The sequence below is a fragment of the Cherax quadricarinatus genome, chromosome 1 (genome assembly GCF_038502225.1).
Source record: "Cherax quadricarinatus isolate ZL_2023a chromosome 1, ASM3850222v1, whole genome shotgun sequence".
Lineage (NCBI taxonomy): Eukaryota > Metazoa > Arthropoda > Malacostraca > Decapoda > Parastacidae > Cherax > Cherax quadricarinatus.
The window spans coordinates 12847728-12868912 of NC_091292.1; the positions used below are offsets into that span (position 1 = coordinate 12847728).

A 21185-nucleotide genomic window follows, 5' to 3' on the forward strand; every position below is an offset into this window, starting at 1 on the left:
TCATTATGTTCATTACGTTTCTCCTCGTCTACTCTTGTCTATCCACCTACAGCCATCTATTGTCTCTGCTATTCTATTGAGTCTATGTGGCATTACACATTTCTTATCTATTATTCTTTTATATGCTTTAAGTTCTAATGTTTGTCAGTTATTTTATTTATATATATATATATATATATATATATATATATATATATATATATATATATATATATATATATATATATATATATATATATATATATATATATATTTCTTGAAAATTAGTCTATTACCTATCAATTCTGTGCCTATACAGCTAATACATGTCTAATAATCGATTACATATTTTAATATCGTGATTATCCATCAATTATTTATACCTATTGCGTGATTATCCACTTATTCAGTCATTACGCATGCATCTATGCCTTTCACAGCCTACCTTAAATAAGTAAAACTGCATCGCCCTGAACATTCAAGATCAACAATGATATTCGATCTCCTTATTTAGACCCCTTGTTGAAGTGAGGCGCAGTAATCCAACCACTTGTTTGCGTCAGTGTTCAGTCCCCTTATCTTAACCCCGTGATGAAGTGAGACGTGGTGTTCGAAACACTCACTGGGTTCAAGCAGTGCTCAATCCACTTATCTCGACCTACTGATGTGAGCGGTGTTGATCTCTATCTCAGCTATTTGATGAGGCTAAACGACCCTTCCTAAGTCGTCACAGGTTGGTACCCACACTAGTGTGTCTGTACGTTATATGCAATACCTTCAATACTTCTTTCACCTTATCTATCTAGGCAGAAGTACGAGAGTTAGATAGTGATATAGTCCTCAGCAGATACAAACTGTATGATTTTCTATTATCCGATCCCAGCTCTTGCAAGGAACTGGGTATACCCAACTCATCTTTAGATCAAACTTGATTTCCTCTCATTTGCCAGCCGAATCTAGTGCTTTCTATTGAATACAACAACAATAACAATCTGCTCTTCCATGTACTCCCCTGTACATAAGTGGTGCCAAACTCTTCAACCTCAGCTGGTCAGCAATTTCACTTCCTATCTGAACAACATTCTTCAAATACTTTTCCCTTGCAAAGGTGAGTTTCCTGGTGTATCATGTCACATACTGTGGCTTTTGACACATTAAGGGTGTTCCTTGACGATACAGAAACAAAATACCACAACACGCACACGATATACGACACTACACACACACACACACACACACACACACACACACACACACACACACACACACACACACTACTGCTATTATGACTACAGTATACTAGAGTTAAAATGCGCGATAGGCTTGACTAGGGTGGGCTCTTATGTTTTATCTTAGTATTGAAGCCTCGAGGGACACGAGAAGGCTTGACCAGGGTCGATTTTTAATGTTCCATCTCGGTAGTGAAGCCTCGAGGGAGACAAGGGAAGGTTACACCTGCAGAATGTCTCCACAGGTCCAGACGAATATAGGAAGAGCCAGCCCGAGCGAGCATCTTGGGATGGATGGGTCGACTGTCGCTCAAGAAATCGTGTTTTCCTCTTCAGGGAGACCGCAGAAAAAATCGCAGAACGAGTGGGGATCGAACTCATGTCAGGTGAGTCTAAATCTCGCTGGCCAGTAGTTAACACACTGCCTTGCGAGTTTTAGGGCTCACCTGCTGTGGCTTCGATCCCTACTCTCATTCTGTGATTTGCAGAAGAAGCTCTCGCTGAGACAACGCTTTCCCTCCATGTGGAGCTCCACACAGTAGCGATAACGCTACTGTGTTTCTTTGAGGGACAACAGGCCATTCCTCATGCCAGAGCAGTGGAGTGGTCTTCGGCTAGGGCGCAACCTGTACCCTGGTATGACCTGTTGGAGTGGCCTTCAGCTAGGGTGCAGCCTACCCTAACACGACCTATCGCGCTGCGTGTCTAGGAGGACGCTAGCCCAGCCCCAGGGCGTTGATCGACGAAGCCACTCCGCCCCTGTTCGAGGTGCACCGGCGACTCAGGTCGAACACTCCCTGCAGAACATAAACACGCGTCAGAGAAAATGGTTAGTGGAAACTAACGTTTTTTGAGCATAATAGAAAAACGTTGCTTAACGACGAATTTTAATTCCTTACTAAAGACTACTTCAGCGATTAACTAAAGATTACCATTGTGGTTCAGCAGAGACCTTATTAGTGGTAACAAAAATAAATGATGTGCTTGTGGTATTGTAAAGGATGTGCTTGTGATATTGTAAATAATATGCTTGTGGTATTGTAAATGATGTGCTTGTGTTATTGTAAAGGATGTGCTTGTGGTATTGTAAATAATATGCTTGTGGTATTGTAAATGATGTGCTTGTGTTATTGTAAAGGATGTGCTTGTGGTATTGTAAATAATATGCTTGTGGTATTGTAAATGATGTGCTTGTGTTATTGTAAAGGATGTGCTTGTGGTATTGTAAATAATATGCTTGTGGTATTGTAAATGATGTGCTTGTGTTATTGTAAAGGATGTGCTTGTGGTATTGTAAATAATATGCTTGTGGTATTGTAAATGATGTGCTTGTGGTATTGTAAATAACATGCTTGTGGTATTGTAAATAATATGCTTGTGGTATTTTAAATAATATGCTTGTGGTATTGTAAATAATGTGCTTGTGGTATTTTAAATAATATGCTTGTGGTATTGTAAATAATATGCTTGTGGTATTGTAAATAATATGCTTGTGGTATTGTAAATAATGTGCTTGTGGTATTGTAAATAATGTGCTTGTGGTATTGTAAATAATATGCTTGTGATATTGTAAATAATATGCTTGTGGTATTGTAAATAATATGCTTGTGGTATTGTAAATAATATGCTTGTGGTATTGTAAATAATATGCTTGTGGTATTGTAAATAATATGCTTGTGATATTGTAAATAATATGCTTGTGATATTGTAAATAATATGCTTGTGATATTGTAAATAATATGCTTGTGATATTGTAAATAATATGCTTGTGATATTGTAAATAATATGCTTGTGATATTGTAAATAATATGCTTGTGGTATTGTAAATAATATGCTTGTGATATTGTAAATAATATGCTTGTGGTATTGTAAATAATATGCTTGTGGTATTGTAAATAATATGCTTGTGGTATTGTAAATAATATGCTTGTGGTATTGTAAATAATATGCTTGTGATATTGTAAATAATATGCTTGTGATATTGTAAATAATATGCTTGTGATATTGTAAATAATATGCTTGTGGTATTGTAAATAATATGCTTGTGATATTGTAAATAATATGCTTGTGATATTGTAAATAATATGCTTGTGATATTGTAAATAATGTGCTTGTGATATTGTAAATAATATGCTTGTGATATTGTAAATAATATGCTTGTGATATTGTAAATAATATGCTTGTGGTATTGTAAAGGATGTGCTTGTGGTATTGTAAATAATATGCTTGTGGTATTGTAAATAATATGCTTGTGGTATTGTAAAGGATGTGCTTGTGGTATTGTAAATAATATGCTTGTGGTATTGTAAATAATATGCTTGTGATATTGTAAATAATATGCTTGTGGTATTGTAAATGATGTGCTTGTGGTATTGTGGTGTCCAGCCAGACATATTATACAACATTTTTCATTATATCCACTTAATGTTTCCTCTGCTGTTGCTAAATGTAACAGAATGAGTAGAACATAATGGAATATGTCTAACTATAGAACAGGATATGTTGAACAACATGAACATTGGCTGGAACAGGGAACGAACTGATGAATGTAATTTAATGTTTATAGGTCATTTAGTGTAAGGAGTGGTGGAGGCTCGATCCTCCGTCCGTGTGGGTGCTGGAAAGGATGAGAGAAGTACGGTTGATGGGATGGATGAAGGACAATTACTCACTGAAGGGCAGGAAGAAGAGGGTGGCACTGGAGGCACGTCCCGACGAGGTCTTGAAGGAGGGTATCTACTGGGCAGGATCCTGAAGACATCAGAAACAAATGAGTAATGCAGAAAGAGAATTATATTGAACAGTTTCAAACAAATCAACCCATCCACTCTCGTGTATTTACACATGTATGTACACATGTTTGAGCTCCTGCATGGCTAATGCACTGGTACTAGGTACATGCATATATGTAACAATACTTGTGTACACACATACCAGGTAGACAGTGGCAAAATCAATCAATAAATAAATAAATGCAAAACATAGTGAAAAAAAACAGTGAAATTTCTAAGCGCTTTCCTGATAATGTGAGAAATCACGAAAGTGCTTGGAATTTCATTATTTTCTCACTGTGGTTGCTTTGCATATTGTGATATCACCTGTTTAATGTGATTTTAATGTTATATATATTCTCCATGGGAAAGTGGAACAGAATTCTTCCTCTGTAAGCCATGCGTGTTGTAAGAGGCGACTAAAATGCCGGGAGCAAGGGGCTAGTAACCTCTTCTCCTGTATATATTACTAAATGTAAAAGGAGAAGCTTTCGTTTTTCCTTTTGGGCCACCCTGCCTCGGTGGGATACGGCCGGTGTGTTGAAAGATATATATATATATATATATATATATATATATATATATATATATATATATATATATATATATATATATATATATTATATAATGAGGGGTGGAGATATGTTTTCCAGTTTTTTAACTGGAGTGTCGACACACCTCTGACAAGACAGCGATGGAGTGAGTGATAATGAAAGTGTTTCTTCTTCTTCAGGTCACTCTGCCTCGGTGAGCAACGGCCATGTGTTAGAAGAGATAAAATAAGTGCCACACACACATATGGCCCTGCCTGACCCTACAATACTCACGTATTCCGACATTTAGCGTTGCCATCTCTCTTGGCACCTGCCCGACAGGCCGACAGTCCCGGTTCGACGACATTACCAGGAGTGGCGAAGGGAAGTGGCGCTCGCCGCTGCCGGTGGTGACTGCGGGAAGAAAGTACCGGGAAGTAGTGTTAGAGGAAGTGAAAAAATAAATAAGTTGCACTGGGGAAGTAACTGGGAGGAGGCTGTACTGGGGTAAGTACCGGGAAGTGCTGTTGCAACATGTGGGGGAAATAACAAAAATATTGTGTTTAGGGCAGTAGTAGGAGCCTGTGTTGGGAAAGTACAGGGAAGTAATGAAAACGTTGAACAACACACGATTGAGTTTGAGCTTAAAAAAGGATTGAGCTTAATACACCATTGACTGCAGTAACATGAGAGAGGTGAAACTGTGATCATTATTGATTATTATTATTATTATTATTATTATTATTATTATTATTATTATTTTTATTTGACTTATTCTTTTTATTATTATTAGATTTTTATTATTTTATTATTATATTATTATTAGTAGTAGTAATAGTATTTTATTTAATTATTATTATTATAATTATCATTATTATTATTTCATTATTATATGATTATTTTTATTTTATCATTCTGTTATTATTATTATTAATATTATTATTACCATTATAATTATTATATTTCATTATTATTATCAATTTATTATTATTACATTTGAAAAAGAAGCGTTAAACTCGTATGGGCCATACAGTTTCCATCCACGAAAATAGAGAATGAACCCAGTTTCTTGGATCAAGATCCCCTTTGGTACCTTGATGCCAACCAGGGGGAAGAGGGAGAGGGCTCTTGATCCAAAGAACTGGATTTACCTCCCCGTCCTCGAGTCGATCCTGGTTTCCCTACATGATCCCTACGGATCTGGCGCTTCCAGGCTGATTGAAAGGGAAGGGGGAAGTGACACAACTGACAGATCTTTATAAATAAATGTTGAGAAAATTCGGGAATGATTGAGTGGACGCTGATAGCAATAGATGGTGATAGAAACCGATAGACGGTGATAGAAACTGATAGACGGTATTAGAAACTGAAAGACGGTGATAGAAACTGATAGACGGTAATAGAAACTGATAGACGGTGATAGAAACTGATAGACGGTGATAGAAACTGATAGACGGTGATAGAAACTGAAAGACGGTGATAGAAACTGATAGACGGTGATAGAAACTGAAAGACGGTGATAGAAACTGATAGACGGTGATAGAAACTGATAGACGGTGATAGAAACTGATAGACGGTGATAGAAACTGAAAGACGGTGATATAAACTGATAGACGGTGATAGAAACTGATAGACGGTGATAGAAACTGAAAGACGGTGATAGAAACTGATAGACGGTGATAGAAACTGAAAGACGGTGATAGAAACTGATAGACGGTGATAGAAACTGATAGACGGTGATAGAAACTGAAAGACGGTGATAGAAACTGATAGACGGTGATAGAAACTGATAGACGGTGATAGAAACTGAAAGACGGTGATATAAACTGATAGACGGTGATAGAAACTGAAAGACGGTAATAAAAACTGATAGACGGTGATAGAAACTGAAAGATGGTGATAGAAACTGATAGTGACAGAAACTGATAGACGGTATTAGAAACTGAAAGACGGTGATAGAACCTGATAGACAGTGATACAAACTGAAAGACGACAATAGAAACTGAGAGACGGTGATAGAAACTGATAGACGGTGATAGAAACTGATAGACGGTGATAGAAACTGATAGACGGTGATAGAAAATTTGAAGCAGTGGGAGTTGGTGGTACTATAAGACCTGGGGTTGTCAGGTGAGCGTTGAGGTCGTGTTGTGAACCTCTGGGGAGTTCTCAAGACCATGTTGGAAAATGGTTAAGTGATGGAAAACTACGACTGTTGTAGCTTTGTTACAAACCACGACTGTTGTAGCTTTGTTACAAACCACGACTGTTGTAGCTTTGTTACAAACCACGACTGTTGTAGCTTTGTTACAAACCACGACTGTTGTAGCTTTGTTACAAACCACGACTGTTGTAGCTTTGTTACAAACCACGACTGTTGTAGCTTTGTTACAAACCACGACTGTTGTAGCTTTGTTACAAACCACGACTGTTGTAGCTGTATTACAAACCACGACTGTTGTAGCTGTGTTACAAACCACGACTGTTGTAGCTGTATTACAAACCACGACTGTTGTAGCTGTGTTACAAACCACGACTGTTGTAGCTTTGTTACAAACCACGACTGTTGTAGCTGTATTACAAACCACGACTGTTGTAGCTGTATTACAAACCACGACTGTTGTAGCTGTGTTACAAACCACGACTGTTGTAGCTGTGTTACAAACCACGACTGTTGTAGCTGTGTTACAAACCACGACTGTTGTAGCTTTGTTACAAACCACGACTGTTGTAGCTGTATTACAAACCACGACTGTTGTAGCTGTGTTACAAACAACGACTGTTGTAGCTTTGTTACAAACCACGACTGTTGTAGCTGTATTACAAACCACGACTGTTGTAGCTGTGTTACAAACCACGACTGTTGTAGCTTTGTTACAAACCACGACTGTTGTAGCTGTATTACAAACCACGACTGTTGTAGCTGTGTTACAAACCACGACTGTTGTAGCTGTGTTACAAACCACGACTGTTGTAGCTTTGTTACAAACCACGACTGTTGTACCTGTATTACAAACCACGACCGTTGTAGCTGTGTTACAAACCACGACTGTTGTAGCTGTATTACAAACCACGACTGTTGCAGCTGTATTACAAACCACGACTGTTGTAGCTGTGTTACAAACCACGACTGTTGTAGCTTTGTTACAAACCACGACTGTTGTAGCTGTATTACAAACCACGACTGTTGTAGCTGTGTTACAAACCACGACTGTTGTAGCTTTGTTACAAACCACGACTGTTGTAGCTGTATTACAAACCACGACTGTTGTAGCTGTGTTACAAACCGCGACTGTTGTAGCTGTGTTACAAACCACGACTGTTGTAGCTTTGTTACAAACCACGACTGTTGTACCTGTATTACAAACCACGACTGTTGTAGCTGTGTTACAAACCACGACTGTTGTAGCTGTATTACAAACCACGACTGTTGCAGCTGTATTACAAACCACGACTGTTGTAGCTGTGTTACAAACCACGACTGTTGTAGCTTTGTTACAAACCACGACTGTTGTAGCTGTATTACAAACCACGACTGTTGTAGCTGTGTTACAAACCACGACTGTTGTAGCTGTGTTACAAACCACGACTGTTGTAGCTTTGTTACAAACCACGACTGTTGTACCTGTATTACAAACCACGACTGTTGTAGCTGTGTCACAAACCACGACTGTTGTAGCTGTGTCACAAACCACGACTGTTGTAGCTGTGTCACAAACCACGACTGTTGTAGCTTTGTTACAAACTACGACTGTTGTAGCTGTGTTACAAACCACGACTGTTGTAGCTGTGTCACAAACCACGACTGTTGTAGCTGTGTCACAAACCACGACTGTTGTAGCTTTGTTACAAACTACGACTGTTGTAGCTGTGTTACAAACTACGACTGTTGTAGCTGTGTTACAAACTACGACTGTTGTAGATGTGTTACAAACTACGACTGTTGTAGCTTTGTTACAAACTACGACTGTTGTAGCTGTGTTACAAACTACGACTGTTGTAGCTGTGTTACAAACTACGACTGTTGTAGCTGTGTTACAAACTACGACTGTTGTAGCTGTGTTACAAACTACGAATGTTGTAGCTGTGTTACAAACTACGACTGTTGTAGCTGTGTCACAAACCACGACTGTTGTAGCTGTATCACAAACTACGACTGTTGTAGCTGTGTTACAAACTACGACTGTTGTAGTTGTGTTACAAACTACGACTGTTGTAGCTGTATCATAAACCACGACTGTTGTAGCTGTGTCACAAACCACGACTGTTGTAGCTGTGTCACAAACCACGACTGTTGTAGCTGTGTTACAAACTACGACTGTTGTAGCTGTGTCACAAACCACGACTGTTGTAGCTGTGTCACAAACCACGACTGTTGTAGCTGTGTCACAAACCACGACTGTTGTAGCTGTGTTACAAACCACGACTGTTGTAGCTGTGTCACAAACCACGACTGTTGTAGCTGTGTCACAAACCACGACTGTTGTAGCTGTGTCACAAACCACGACTGTTGTAGCTGTGTCACAAACCACGACTGTTGTAGCTGTGTTACAAACTACGACTGTTGTAGCTGTGTCACAAACCACGACTGTTGTAGCTGTGTCACAAACCACGACTGTTGTAGCTGTGTCACAAACCACGACTGTTGTAGCTGTGTTACAAACCACGACTGTTGTAGCTGTGTTACAAACTATGACTGTTGTAGCTGTGTCACAAACCACGACTGTTGTAGCTGTGTTACAAACTATGACTGTTGTAGCTGTGTCACAAACCACGACTGTTGTAGCTGTGTTACAAACTACGACTGTTGTAGCTGTGTCACAAACCACGACTGTTGTAGCTGTGTCACAAACCACGACTGTTGTAGCTGTGTCACAAACCACGACTGTTGTAGCTGTGTCACAAACCACGACTGTTGTAGCTGTGTTACAAACTATGACTGTTGTAGCTGTGTCACAAACCACGACTGTTGTAGCTGTGTTACAAACTACGAATGTTGTAGCTGTGTCACAAACCACGACTGTTGTAGCTGTGTCACAAACCACGACTGTTGTAGCTGTGTTACAAACTATGACTGTTGTAGCTGTGTCACAAACCACGACTGTTGCAGCTGTGTCACAAACCACGACTGTTGTAGCTGTGTCACAAACCACGACTGTTGTAGCTGTGTCACAAACCACGACTGTTGTAGCTGTGTTACAAACCACGACTGTTGTAGCTGTGTCACAAACCACGACTGTTGTAGCTGTGTCACAAACCACGACTGTTGTAGCTGTCTCACAAACCACGACTGTTGTAGCTGTGTCATAAACCACGACTGTTGTAGCTGTGTCACAAACCACGACTGTTGTAGCTGTGTCACAAACCACGACTGTTGTAGCTGTGTCACAAACCACGACTGTTGTAGCTGTGTCACAAACCACGACTGTTGTAGCTGTGTCACAAACCACGACTGTTGTAGCTGTGTTCTGAACGGTGGATAAAGATCTTAAAAACAAACTTATACCTGTGTATTAATTAAAACAAGTTTATAGTGGTTAATTGTGTTTCAGAGTGTCTACTACACGAGGGTCGCTCAGGCTGCTCTAAGTAACCTGTCCACCACCACTCAAGAATTTAATACCCAAAATATGCATTAAACTGAGAGAAATAAGCCTTTCAGTGTGTTTATATACATTTTATATATATATATATATATATATATATATATATATATATATATATATATATATATATATATATATATATATATATATATATATATATTTAATCTGCCTTGTTATTGCTACAGTCTGAGAAATACGATAATGAGGATGGTGTGTATTTACTCGCTTCATAAATGTTTTACCATAGTTCCTCATAAAATACCAACTTATCAATTACAGAAAACGCAAGGGTTACAAGGACCCTTTGAGTGAAGAATTATATTGATTATCTGACTACGTTTCCAAAAATGTTCAATGATTTATTGGAGAAGTAAAATTTTGAGGGGAATTAGTGGAATTACGAAGAGTGATATCACTCGACTGTACTCATAAGTGGTAGCAGGGGTCGATTCACAGCTCCTGGCCCGCTTCTCTGCTAGTCGCTACTGGGTCCACTCTGTCCCCGATCCAAAAGCCTTATCATACCTCTTCTTAAAGCTATGTATGGATCCTGCCTCCACTACTTCACTCTACAAATTGTTCCACTTCCTGCCAACTCTACAGCTGCTCAGGAAAGGCTTCCTGACATCCCTATGACATATACGGGTTTTCAACTTGCAGTTGTGTCCCATCTCTGAAACATTCTAGCCCTGTCCACCTTGTCTATCCCTCTCAGTATTTTCTACGTCGTTATCATGTCTCCCCTATCCCTCCTATCCCCCAGTGTCTTCAGGCTGAGCTCCCTTAACCTCTCCTCACTAGTGTTCCCTGGAATCGAGTTCCAGCTCTTGTAATCCGCCCTCATATTATTGACAAAAAAAAAAAGGAGTTAAGGTCATTCCTTTCAAGGAGGAGCCATGATTCTGGTGTAGGGCTCTTGATTCCATGAATTTCCGGTGCGCTATCTCCCATAAACACATTTAGTCGAGTACACACCATGGAACAAGTTGGAAATACTGGTAGTGAATCACACTACAACTACATACTGCAGTCACCGGGAGGAGGCGAAAAATATCAGTAATGCACAAATAACCCCCACATAGGAGAGAGAAGCTTACGACGACGTTTCGGTCCGACTTGGAACATTTACAAAGTCACACAAATGGTCCAGGTCGGACCGAAATGTCGTCGTAGGCTTCTCTCTCTTGTGTGCGGGTTATTAAGTGTATTGTTCCAGTCACGGTATTTTGTCTTTTTGTTATTTAAATATCAGTAAGTTGCGCATATCCTGACAGAGAGAAAAAAGAGGCTGACCTCGCGAACTTACCCTCCGGTAAAGCCGAGGAACGTGAGAGAGCCGTTCACTGTGATCATGGGAGGTGAGAAGGCGTTCATGTGCGTTGGGAAGAGAGCGACCAGGTTCTCGCGCTCCACTTCGTTGTCCGCTGGATGGTGTTTGCCGCTAGACATCACTGGCTGACCCACGCTCAGGGGCGGTGGGTCATCATCGCTCTCCTGGACCCACACCACAGCCGCCCCTATCTCCGGGCGCCTCAGCAGCGTCGTGCCTGCCGGGGTCTTTGCTTTGGATGGCTTCGAAGTCTTGGAGACGGAGCCTTTGTGCTTCTTGGGAGCTAGGTCGCCGAACTTCTTGGATACGGCGTCCATATCCTCTGAGTCAAGGATCTGGTAGCCGGCGTCTTCCAGCGAGGAGCACACGCCGCGAAGGAGCTCAAGCGATAGCGAGTAATACTCGTCAGACGAGCAGATGGCTGGTCTCTGTTGACAGAGTGTTTGGTTGATTAATGGCCATTAAAACCTGTCAGCTGAAAGAGTCATTAAGGTTATATGTCACCAGTTCAACACCAGTCAAAAATACTTTAATCCCTAAAACAGATATCAAAACATACTCTCAGTATATATACACTAAGAGACATACACCTCACGGTATATACAGTATATATATTTTCTGATAGTAAACACCAGGTGAGTACAAATAAGAAGCACATCTGTCTCGCGTTCAGAAGACTGAGGATCGAGCCTCCACCATGTCTTGCGCTGAATGACCCACATGGGTTTAGCACTTAACGTGAGTTATTTAATTTAAAAATTTTAGTAAACACCAGACATAAACATATGTACTTCCCTATTCCTGGCGATCATTGAGCTCGTGAAGGTTTAGCATATAACATAAACATATAATACGACTTTTATAGCAGTAAGTGGTCATATATATATCTATATATATATATATATATATATATATATATATATATATATATATATATATATATATATATATATATATATATATATGTCGTGCCGAATAGGCAGAACTTGCGATCTTGGCTTAAATAGCAACGCTCATCTTGCCATATAGGACAAGTGAAAATTTGTGTATGCAATAATTTCGCCAAATTCATTCTGAACCTAACGAAAAAAATATATTTGATTGTGTTTGTTTAGTACTAAATTATTGTAAACGTATTTAAAATATATTTAGATGGGTTAGGCTAAAATAAATTACTGTTATTATAATAAGGTTAGGTAAGTTTTCTAAGAATCTTTTGATGCAAAATTAAAAATTTTTACATTAACATTAATGCAAAATATATATCTTTAAACGTATAAGAGAAAATTTTAGAAAGGACTTAATTTTAAATGAGTTCTTGCTAATTGACCAGTTTTACATATTCGGCACGACATATATATATATATATATATATATATATATATATATATATATATATATATATATATATATATATATATATATATATATATATATATATATATATATATATATATATATATATATAATGTTGTGCCGAATAGGCAAAATTTGTCAATTATCAAGACCTCATTTAAAATTAAGTCCTTTCTACAATTTTCTCTTATACGTTTAAAGATTTTTTTTTTTTCATTTATGTTAATGTAAAAAATATAACAAGCGCAATTTAATCCAACTAAATATATTTTAGATAAGTTTACAATTATTTAATAATAAACACAATGAAATACATTTTTTCGTTAGGTTTAGAATGATTTTTGCAAAATTATTGCATACACAAATATTCGCTTACCTTATTCGGCAAGAAGAGTGTTGCTATTTAAACAAAAGTAGCAGGTTTTACCCAATCGGCATATATATATATATATATATATATATATATATATATATATATATATATATATATATATATATATATATATATATATATATATATATATATATATATATATATACATTGTGTGTGTGTGTGTACTCACCTAGTTGTACTCACCTAGTTGAGGTTGCAGGGGTCGAGTCCAAGCTCCTGGCCCCGCCTCTTCACTGGTCGCTACTAGATCACTCTCCCTGAACCGTGAGCTTTATCATACCTCTGCTTAAAGCTATGTATGGATCCTGCCTCCACTACATCGCTTCCCAAACTATTCCTCTTCCTGACTACTCTGTGGCTGAAGAAATACTTCCTAACATCCCTGTGATTCATCTGTGTCTTCAACTTCCAACTGTGTCCCCTTGTTGATGTGTCCAGTCTCTGGAACATCCTGTCTTTGTTCACCTTGTCAATTCCTCTCAGTATTTTGTATATCGTTATCATGTTCCCCCTATCTCTCCTGCCCTCCAGTGTCGTCAGGTTGATTTCCCTTAACCTCTCCTCATAGGACATACCTCTTAGCTCTGGGACCAGTCTTGTTGCAAACCTTTGCACTTTCTCTAGTTTCTTTACATGCTTGGCTAGGTGTGGGTTCCAAACTGGTGCCGCATACTCCAATATGGGCCTAACGTACACGGTGTACAGGGTCTGAACGATTCCTTATTAAGATGTCAGAATGCTGTTCTGAGGTTTGCCAGGCGCCCATATGCTGCAGCAGTTATTTGGTTGATGTGCGCTTCAGATGTGCCTGGTGTTATACTCACCCCAAGATCTTTTTCCTTGAGTGAGGTTTGTAGTCTCTGGCCCCCTAGACTGTACTCCGTCTGCGGTCTTCTTTGCCCATCCCCAATCTTCATGACTTTGCACTTGGTGGGGTTGAACTCAAGGAGCCAATTGCTGGACCAGGTCTGCAGCCTGTCCAGATCCCTTTGTAGTTCTGCCTGGTCTTTGATCGAATGAATTCTTCTCATCAACTTCACGTCATCTGCAAACAGGGACACTTCGGAGTCTATTCCTTCCGTCATGTCGTTCACAAATACCAGAAACAGCACTGGTCCTAGGACTGACCCCTGTGGGACCCCGCTGGTCACAGGTGCCCACTCTGACACCTCGCCACGTACCATGACTCGCTGCTGTCTTCCTGACAAGTATTCCCTGATCCATTGTAGTGCCTTCCCTGTTTTCCCTGCTTGGTGTGTGTATATAGGGAAATCAATGTGAAGGAATGTGATATTAAGTGTACATTGATATTTTTTAAGTTGTTAGAGGCTGGGCTGGTCATAGAATAAATCCAGAGATATTGTGGCGATCGTAGGACAATTTCGTGAATATTTCTGAAGCTATTAAAGGGTTGTGATGGGAACTATTACTAACGTTAAACTCGTATGCTTAAGTTGATGTCAAGACAAATAAATATAACAAGAATATACTGTGTGTATCAGTGGAATTATACACCGACGACTTTGACAAGACGTTTCGCCCATCAGGGACTTTATCAATGAATAAAATCTCTGGTTATTAACCACATGTTGTGGTTTCTTAACGTAGTTATACGTAAGTTCATGTGAGTTGAGACGGAGTGGACGAAACTCAGAAGAGGGATAGAAAGGTAGGACTGACCGTGCCTATCCTGTAGCACTTGCCGTCGACGAGGGCAGGCACGAAGGGCAGGTCGTCAGGGCCTCGCTTCAGGTTCAGGCCCTTACAGGGATCGGGTTTGCACTCCGGGGGACGCCTGAAGTCGCTGAACCAAAACACCTGGAGGAGAAAAGACGGAATCTTAACTAGGAAGTCAGAAAGAAAGGAAGGAATAATGAAAGAAGGGAAGAAAGGTGTGAAATAATAAAAAATAGTAAAAACAATAAAAAAATTAAGGCGGAACGTTAATTGTTGATTTGGAGAAACACTGGATGAGTGTAGGGGTGTGAGCCCACCACATCTGCCTTCTGACACGGCTGAAGTGTTAATGCTAAAAAAGACCTTGTTGTTAAAATAGGAAGAGGTCAAAAAAATTGGCTTCTCTCACTTCTCCTGGGGGACAGTCGGAGATGTGGCCGAGGATAGGTTCACAGACATCATCGTCCAAGTCATCGTCCTCCTCATAAGTACCGTCAGGACAGCCACACACCGGTGACCCGTAGCTGGTAGTGAAGAGCTGCCGACCAGCTGGTGAGAGAGAGATTAGTAAGATACACTGTGTACTTTATTAATTACGCACTGTGACGAATGTAAACTCGTGCATATCTTGACTCAGTCGTCCAGTCAGTCAGTCAGTCAATCTGATAGCTAGTCGGTCATTCAGTTGGAAAGCCAATCAGTCGTTTAGGAAGGCCAGTCAGTCAATCAGCAAGCCAATCGGATAGCTAATCAGTCTCTCAGTAAGCCATCCAATCACTCAGCAACCCATTCAGTCACTCAGCAAGCCAGTCAGTCACTCAACAAGAAAGGTCAGTCAGGAAGCTAGTCAGTCAATCGGCAAGCCAACCAGTTAGTTAATTAGCCAATCAGGTAGAAAAAATAGACTAGGAAACAAATCTTACATTAATACTACATCCACCCAGCAATCCACCCACTCACCATCCACCCAGCCACCCACCATCCACCCAGCCACCTGTCAGCATAGTTGCTGATCCCCTTACATGTGTTGTATAGCTTATCTGAGTATCATAGTACCATCCATATGTTTTATATACACGACCCCTTTTGCTAGGCCTAAGACTAGTTTGTGTGACGTCACGTGGCGTCACACAAACTAGTCCCTAGGCCTAGTAAAAGGGGTCGTGTATATAAAACATATGGATGGTATTATGATACTCAGATAAGGTATACAACACATGTAAGGGGATCAGCAACTATGCTGACACATCCACCATCCACCCAGCCACCCACCATCCACCCAGCCACCCACCATCCACCCAGCCAGTGCTTGGTGAAGTTAGTACTCACGAGGACAGACACCCAGTTCACGTGGATGATGACACAACTGATCACTGAATAAGAACACACGGTCCGGTGCACACAGCTGGCGACCGCAAAACCCCTGTGGAAAGTAACAGCATTTGAGAGTATATATTAGTACATGAGAGTATATAAGAATACATGGGAGCACATGAGAATATATGGGAGTATGTGGGAAAGGATGACAGCAGAAGAGTTTGTTATCTACTTCAAGGCTATCTGCTGCAACGTCTAACTTTGTCTAGAGGAGGCTGAGCTGAGGGTACTTACAGCAGGAGGAGGAACAGAAGGAGCAGCAGTAGGGGGAAAGAAAATCGGTAGAAGGAATGGGAAGAGAGGACTAGAGCCACATCAAGAGGGAAAATACAGTTACTCACTTCTCCTCTATCCACTAGAAAGGAATTGTCCCCTTTCCTTCTATGTTTAAATGTTGACACACACACATTCTCTCTCTCTCTCTCTCTCTCTCTCTCTCTCTCTCTCTCTCTCTCTCTCTCTCTCTCTCTCTCTCTCTCTCCCTCTCTCTCCCTCTCTCTCTCTCTCTCTCACCTTCCTGGTGGCTGGATTCATCAGCACGATGTGGTCGTCCTCACAAGGACCCTGGGACAGTAGGTCGTGGCACTCCCCATCCTCGTCCACCAACACCTCGTCCCTCGAACACACGTCCACCGCCTGGTCGTCCCCACCTGGACAACAGGGAACAGCAAAGTGAATACCATCACCAACAGCCTGACTGGTCGTGGTAATACACAGGGTACATGAGTAACCAAAGTGTAATGAACACTTGTCAGTCCTCAATAATAACACACATGAAGACAGAGACTCAAAAAGGGGTCGAAATATACAGATCACTCAATTTCCTTAATTTCTGTGTCCATGTTGGTCATTACTCAGCATAGGAAATATATGAGTTACTCATAAGCATATTTTAAACAAGACATGAGTATATTTTTTGTGAGTATGTCGTGAATATGACATGAGGATTAAGTGATTCAGGTTTATTCTCCAATAAATATATCCTTTACTTATATAATTGTATCACCCAAAGCATAATTAAAACTACTTGTGTTAAGCAAAATACATTAAAATTAATTAGGGATACATAAGTATACCTATCTGAGACATGCAAATATATTATTGTTGAAATATCTGAGATATCTCTAGAGAGATACAGAGCAGTGTTGAATGAGAAGAATATTAAGTAAACAAGGGAACTGTATTTGGGATTTTAGACTCTTTAAAACAAGGAACCTTAAATATACAAAGCTTCACTTCACATTGAGAGTTCATGAGGTTTGACCCGAACTGGAACTTTTTCAAGCCAAAGATCAAGCTTCACGAACAGTTTAAATGTTTTTTTTCTCTCTCTTTTTCTTTTCCAAAAGGCGGATCACCTTGTCACGGCGGTTGTGGCAGGAATCCCAGGACTGTACTTGTGCTGTCTTCCATGCAGTCCCTCCTAGTGTCCTTCCTATTTCAATTTAAATATATATATATATATATATATATATATATATATATATATATATATATATATATATATATCTTTCAATAAACCGGCCATATCCCACCGAGGCAGGGTGGCCCTAAAGGAAAAACGAAAGTTTCTCCTTTTACATTTAGTAATATATACAGGAGAAGAGGTTACTAGCCCCTTGCTCCCGGCATTTTAGTCGCCTCTTACAACACGCATGGCTTACGGAGGAAGAATTCTGTACCACTTCCCAATGGAGATAACAGGAAATAAACAAGAACAAGAACTAGTAAGAAAAATAGAAGAAAACCCAGAGGGGTGTGTATATATATGCTCGTACATGTATGTGTAGTGTGACCTAAGTGTAAGTAGAAGTAGCAAGACGTACCTGAAATCTTGCATGTTTATGAGACAGAAAAAAGGACACCAGCACTCCTACCATCATGTAAAACAATTACAGGCTTTCGTTTCACACTCATTTGGCAGGACGGTAGTACCTCCCTGGGTGGTTGCTGTCTACCAACCTTCTACCTACTATATATATTTATATATATATATATATATATATATATATATATATATATATATATATATATATATATATATATATATATATATATGTATATATATATATATATATATATATATATATATATATATATATATATATATATATATATATATATATATATATATATATTCTACTGAATTCTGAAGTCGTGTGGGTCACTGTGGGAGTCATCGAGTTTTTTTTTTCGTGCAGTAATCGAGACCTGGTCTCTGTTCCGCTAGGCTGCTGGTGATCACCGTTTCCTCGTGCGGCAGCAGTTACTTAGCAATAATGTCTGTAAAAGATGTGATTCTTCTTGAAATTTCATTTCTGTTCTGTTCAAAAATAGTTGGATTTGTTCGATGACTAGCGGAATATTCGCGCTGTTAGGTGTTAATGTGTCCAGGCAACGAGATGGGGAAAAGTGCCCGAGTGCGGACCTTGGGAAAAACACCTAGACCCCGGACTTTGGAGAAAGTACTCACCCCCAGTGTTGGGGAAAGTTCTCGGGCCTCGACCTTGGAGAAAATACCCAGGCTCCGACCTTGATGAAAGTACGCAAACCCATAATTGGGGAAGATGATCGGTGAGGTAGCTGGATGACTCAAAGACGCTTCAGTGAAGGGTCATGATGTTCTTCTGCTTCCTCACATCAAACCACTTTGCCTCCTATTTCCCAGGCTCTACATGATTCATGCGCTCTTATCTCTTCCCAAAGACCAAAACGATAATAATAGAAGGAACGAGTGAGGGCGCAGCTGATAGACTGAGTCAGAATATCTGTATGGGAAAACGGGAGATTATCATCCTTGATTTGGGGAAGAGGAAGACAGATCCAGTTGCTTGGATCAGGAGAATCTCACCAGCATCCCCTGGAAGAGGGTAAAGATCCGCGAGTGAGAGCAAGACGGCTAACAGCTCCTCAGACGCCGTGGAAGATGAGTCGAGGAAGTTGATATGGCATGTGTCTGAGTGAGTTTTTGAGAGCAACGCTCAAGGTCAGTGAGAAAGAGTTGGGGACATCAGTGTCAACAAGTGGGGTAAAAAAACAATAAAAACTGCTGCGTTAAGTAATCATAGATCGCTTACTGACAGTTCTATAATCACTGAGTTAAAAGTCATAGTGAGACGTAAAAAGCAGTGAGGTGCGGTTGGTAAGTGATAGCAATAAGCAGTGACGTGAGGGGTCCCTTGATGCTGTGGTGTGTACTCACCTAATTGTGGTTGCAGAGGTCGATTCATAGCTCCTGTGTGTATTCACCTAGTTGTGTTTGCAGGGGTCTAGCCACAGTTCCTGGCTCCATTTGCGTGTTGGTGTGTGCGTGTGGGTGTATGCGTGTGGGTGTATGCGTGTATGTATGTGTGTGGGTGTATGCGTGTATGTATGTGTGTGTGTATGTGTGTGTATGTGTGTGTGTGTGTATGTGTGTGTGTGTTTGTGTGTGTGTGTGTGTGTTGCTATGATTTGAGTCCATTTTGATTCACGTGTTTTATGTCTTGAGTGTTCTAACAATTGTCTGAAGACAACATTGTCTTGGTCCCCAGGCAGAAGCTTCAGCCTTGTCGAGAGACTGATTTCCTGAAGGCTGTAATTAAGGCTGCTAGACCTCACTCTCACTACATATGACAATGAAAAAGCCTTAGTTTCCGTTTTTTTCAAATTTACCAATGCCCCAATGTTTGGAAGGCATTAGATAATAGATTATAACCTGTCAAGAAACCATCATGAATTTTATATAGGTTATTATACAAATGTTTGCTATAATTAGCCATACAGTGAACACCTGCACCTGAGATAAGTAAGACACACGCGTTTCGCCTGCCCAGCAGACTTTATCAGTTGATAAATTAGACACTTGGGTATCTTTATTGTGGAAATGTTTCTCCAGAGTAGTGTCCTAAGTCCAATACAAAGAAGAACTATAAAGATTAGAAAGAGAGCCACAGTAAAGATACCCAAGTGTTGCACGTGTGTTTAATTTATCAACTTGTCGGTTCTCTGAGCTATTTATCTACATTCATCAGTCGAACATAGAAAAGATTACTGGAGACAGTAGAAGTGGAGAAGTTATCTGAACTAATCAGTCCCTCAGCCTTGATTGAAGATGGCCAGTTTCCTCAGTAAAGATTCCTAAGTGCTGTTCATGTGTCTTACCTACCAGCTCGTCGTTACTATACACTATTTACAAGCCACCCACCTGGTACATTTACAAGCTACCCACCTGATACATTTGCAAGCTACCTACCTGGTACATGCCCCAGCAGCGTCGGGATGCGCACGTCAACAACCTGACGCCTCACCCTCAACAGAACCTCCTCACTGGCAGTAGCGTTGTTGATAGACTCCTCTTGTCGTCTCTTCTCCTTTTCAAGCAGGTACTTCTCCTTCAGCTTCTCGACCATCTCTGGCTTGACGAAATATTGATTAATTTCATTGACCTTGTCCTGAAGTTTTTCCCCTTGTGGATTGGGGGCCTCGAAGTTCGGTATTACGAAGGTCGCAGGCCGTGGGTACGTGAGTTGGAAAAAATTCTGCGGGAGGAGTAATGAATGTAATATCAGTAATTAGATTTGCGTGTGTGAGTGTGAGTGTGTGTGTGTGTGTGTGTGTGTGTGTGTGTGTGTGTGTGTGTGTGTGTGTGTGTGTGTGTGTGTGTGTGTGTGTGTGTGTGTGTGTGTATGTGTGTGTACTCACCTGCGTCACGTCAGCGCCCACAATGGTCGCCGCGCAGTTCGCCAGATTCGCCGCAGCGACGACGAGGCCGATCACTGAGATAACCTGCATGGCCCAGAAGGCCGTAGCGCCGTATAAGGCGCCGATGTCGTTGCAATCTCTGTCACCGCTGATGGTGTAGCTGGTGTTGGCTATCTGTGAGAGAGAGCAGAGAGATGCTGGTAATCTGTGAGCGAGTGATGCTGATGGTAATACTCGTGATATGTTGGAG

General features: G+C 40.3%; 1 protein-coding gene across 2 annotated transcripts in view; it reads right to left on the reverse strand.

Annotated features, from left to right (window-relative positions):
* Positions 1–1139: 1139 nt before the first annotated feature.
* LOC128687193 (uncharacterized) overlaps positions 1140–21185 on the reverse strand; it is a 90041-nt gene continuing 69995 nt past the window's right edge. Inside the window, exons 3-12 of one of the 2 annotated variants that reach the window (XM_053774532.2) lie at positions 20936–21109; positions 20487–20772; positions 16766–16902; positions 16205–16298; positions 15285–15424; positions 14879–15016; positions 11425–11876; positions 4807–4926; positions 3881–3959; positions 1140–2005 (exon numbers count right to left, since the gene is read on the reverse strand). In XM_053774532.2, coding sequence (XP_053630507.2) covers positions 1925–2005; positions 3881–3959; positions 4807–4926; positions 11425–11876; positions 14879–15016; positions 15285–15424; positions 16205–16298; positions 16766–16902; positions 20487–20772; positions 20936–21025 — 1617 coding nt within the window. In that variant the 5' untranslated portion in view covers positions 21026–21109 and the 3' untranslated portion in view covers positions 1140–1924. The remainder of the gene's footprint in view (positions 2006–3880; positions 3960–4806; positions 4927–11424; positions 11877–14878; positions 15017–15284; positions 15425–16204; positions 16299–16765; positions 16903–20486; positions 20773–20935; positions 21110–21185) is intronic. The other variant, XM_053774524.2, reaches the window with a different exon arrangement.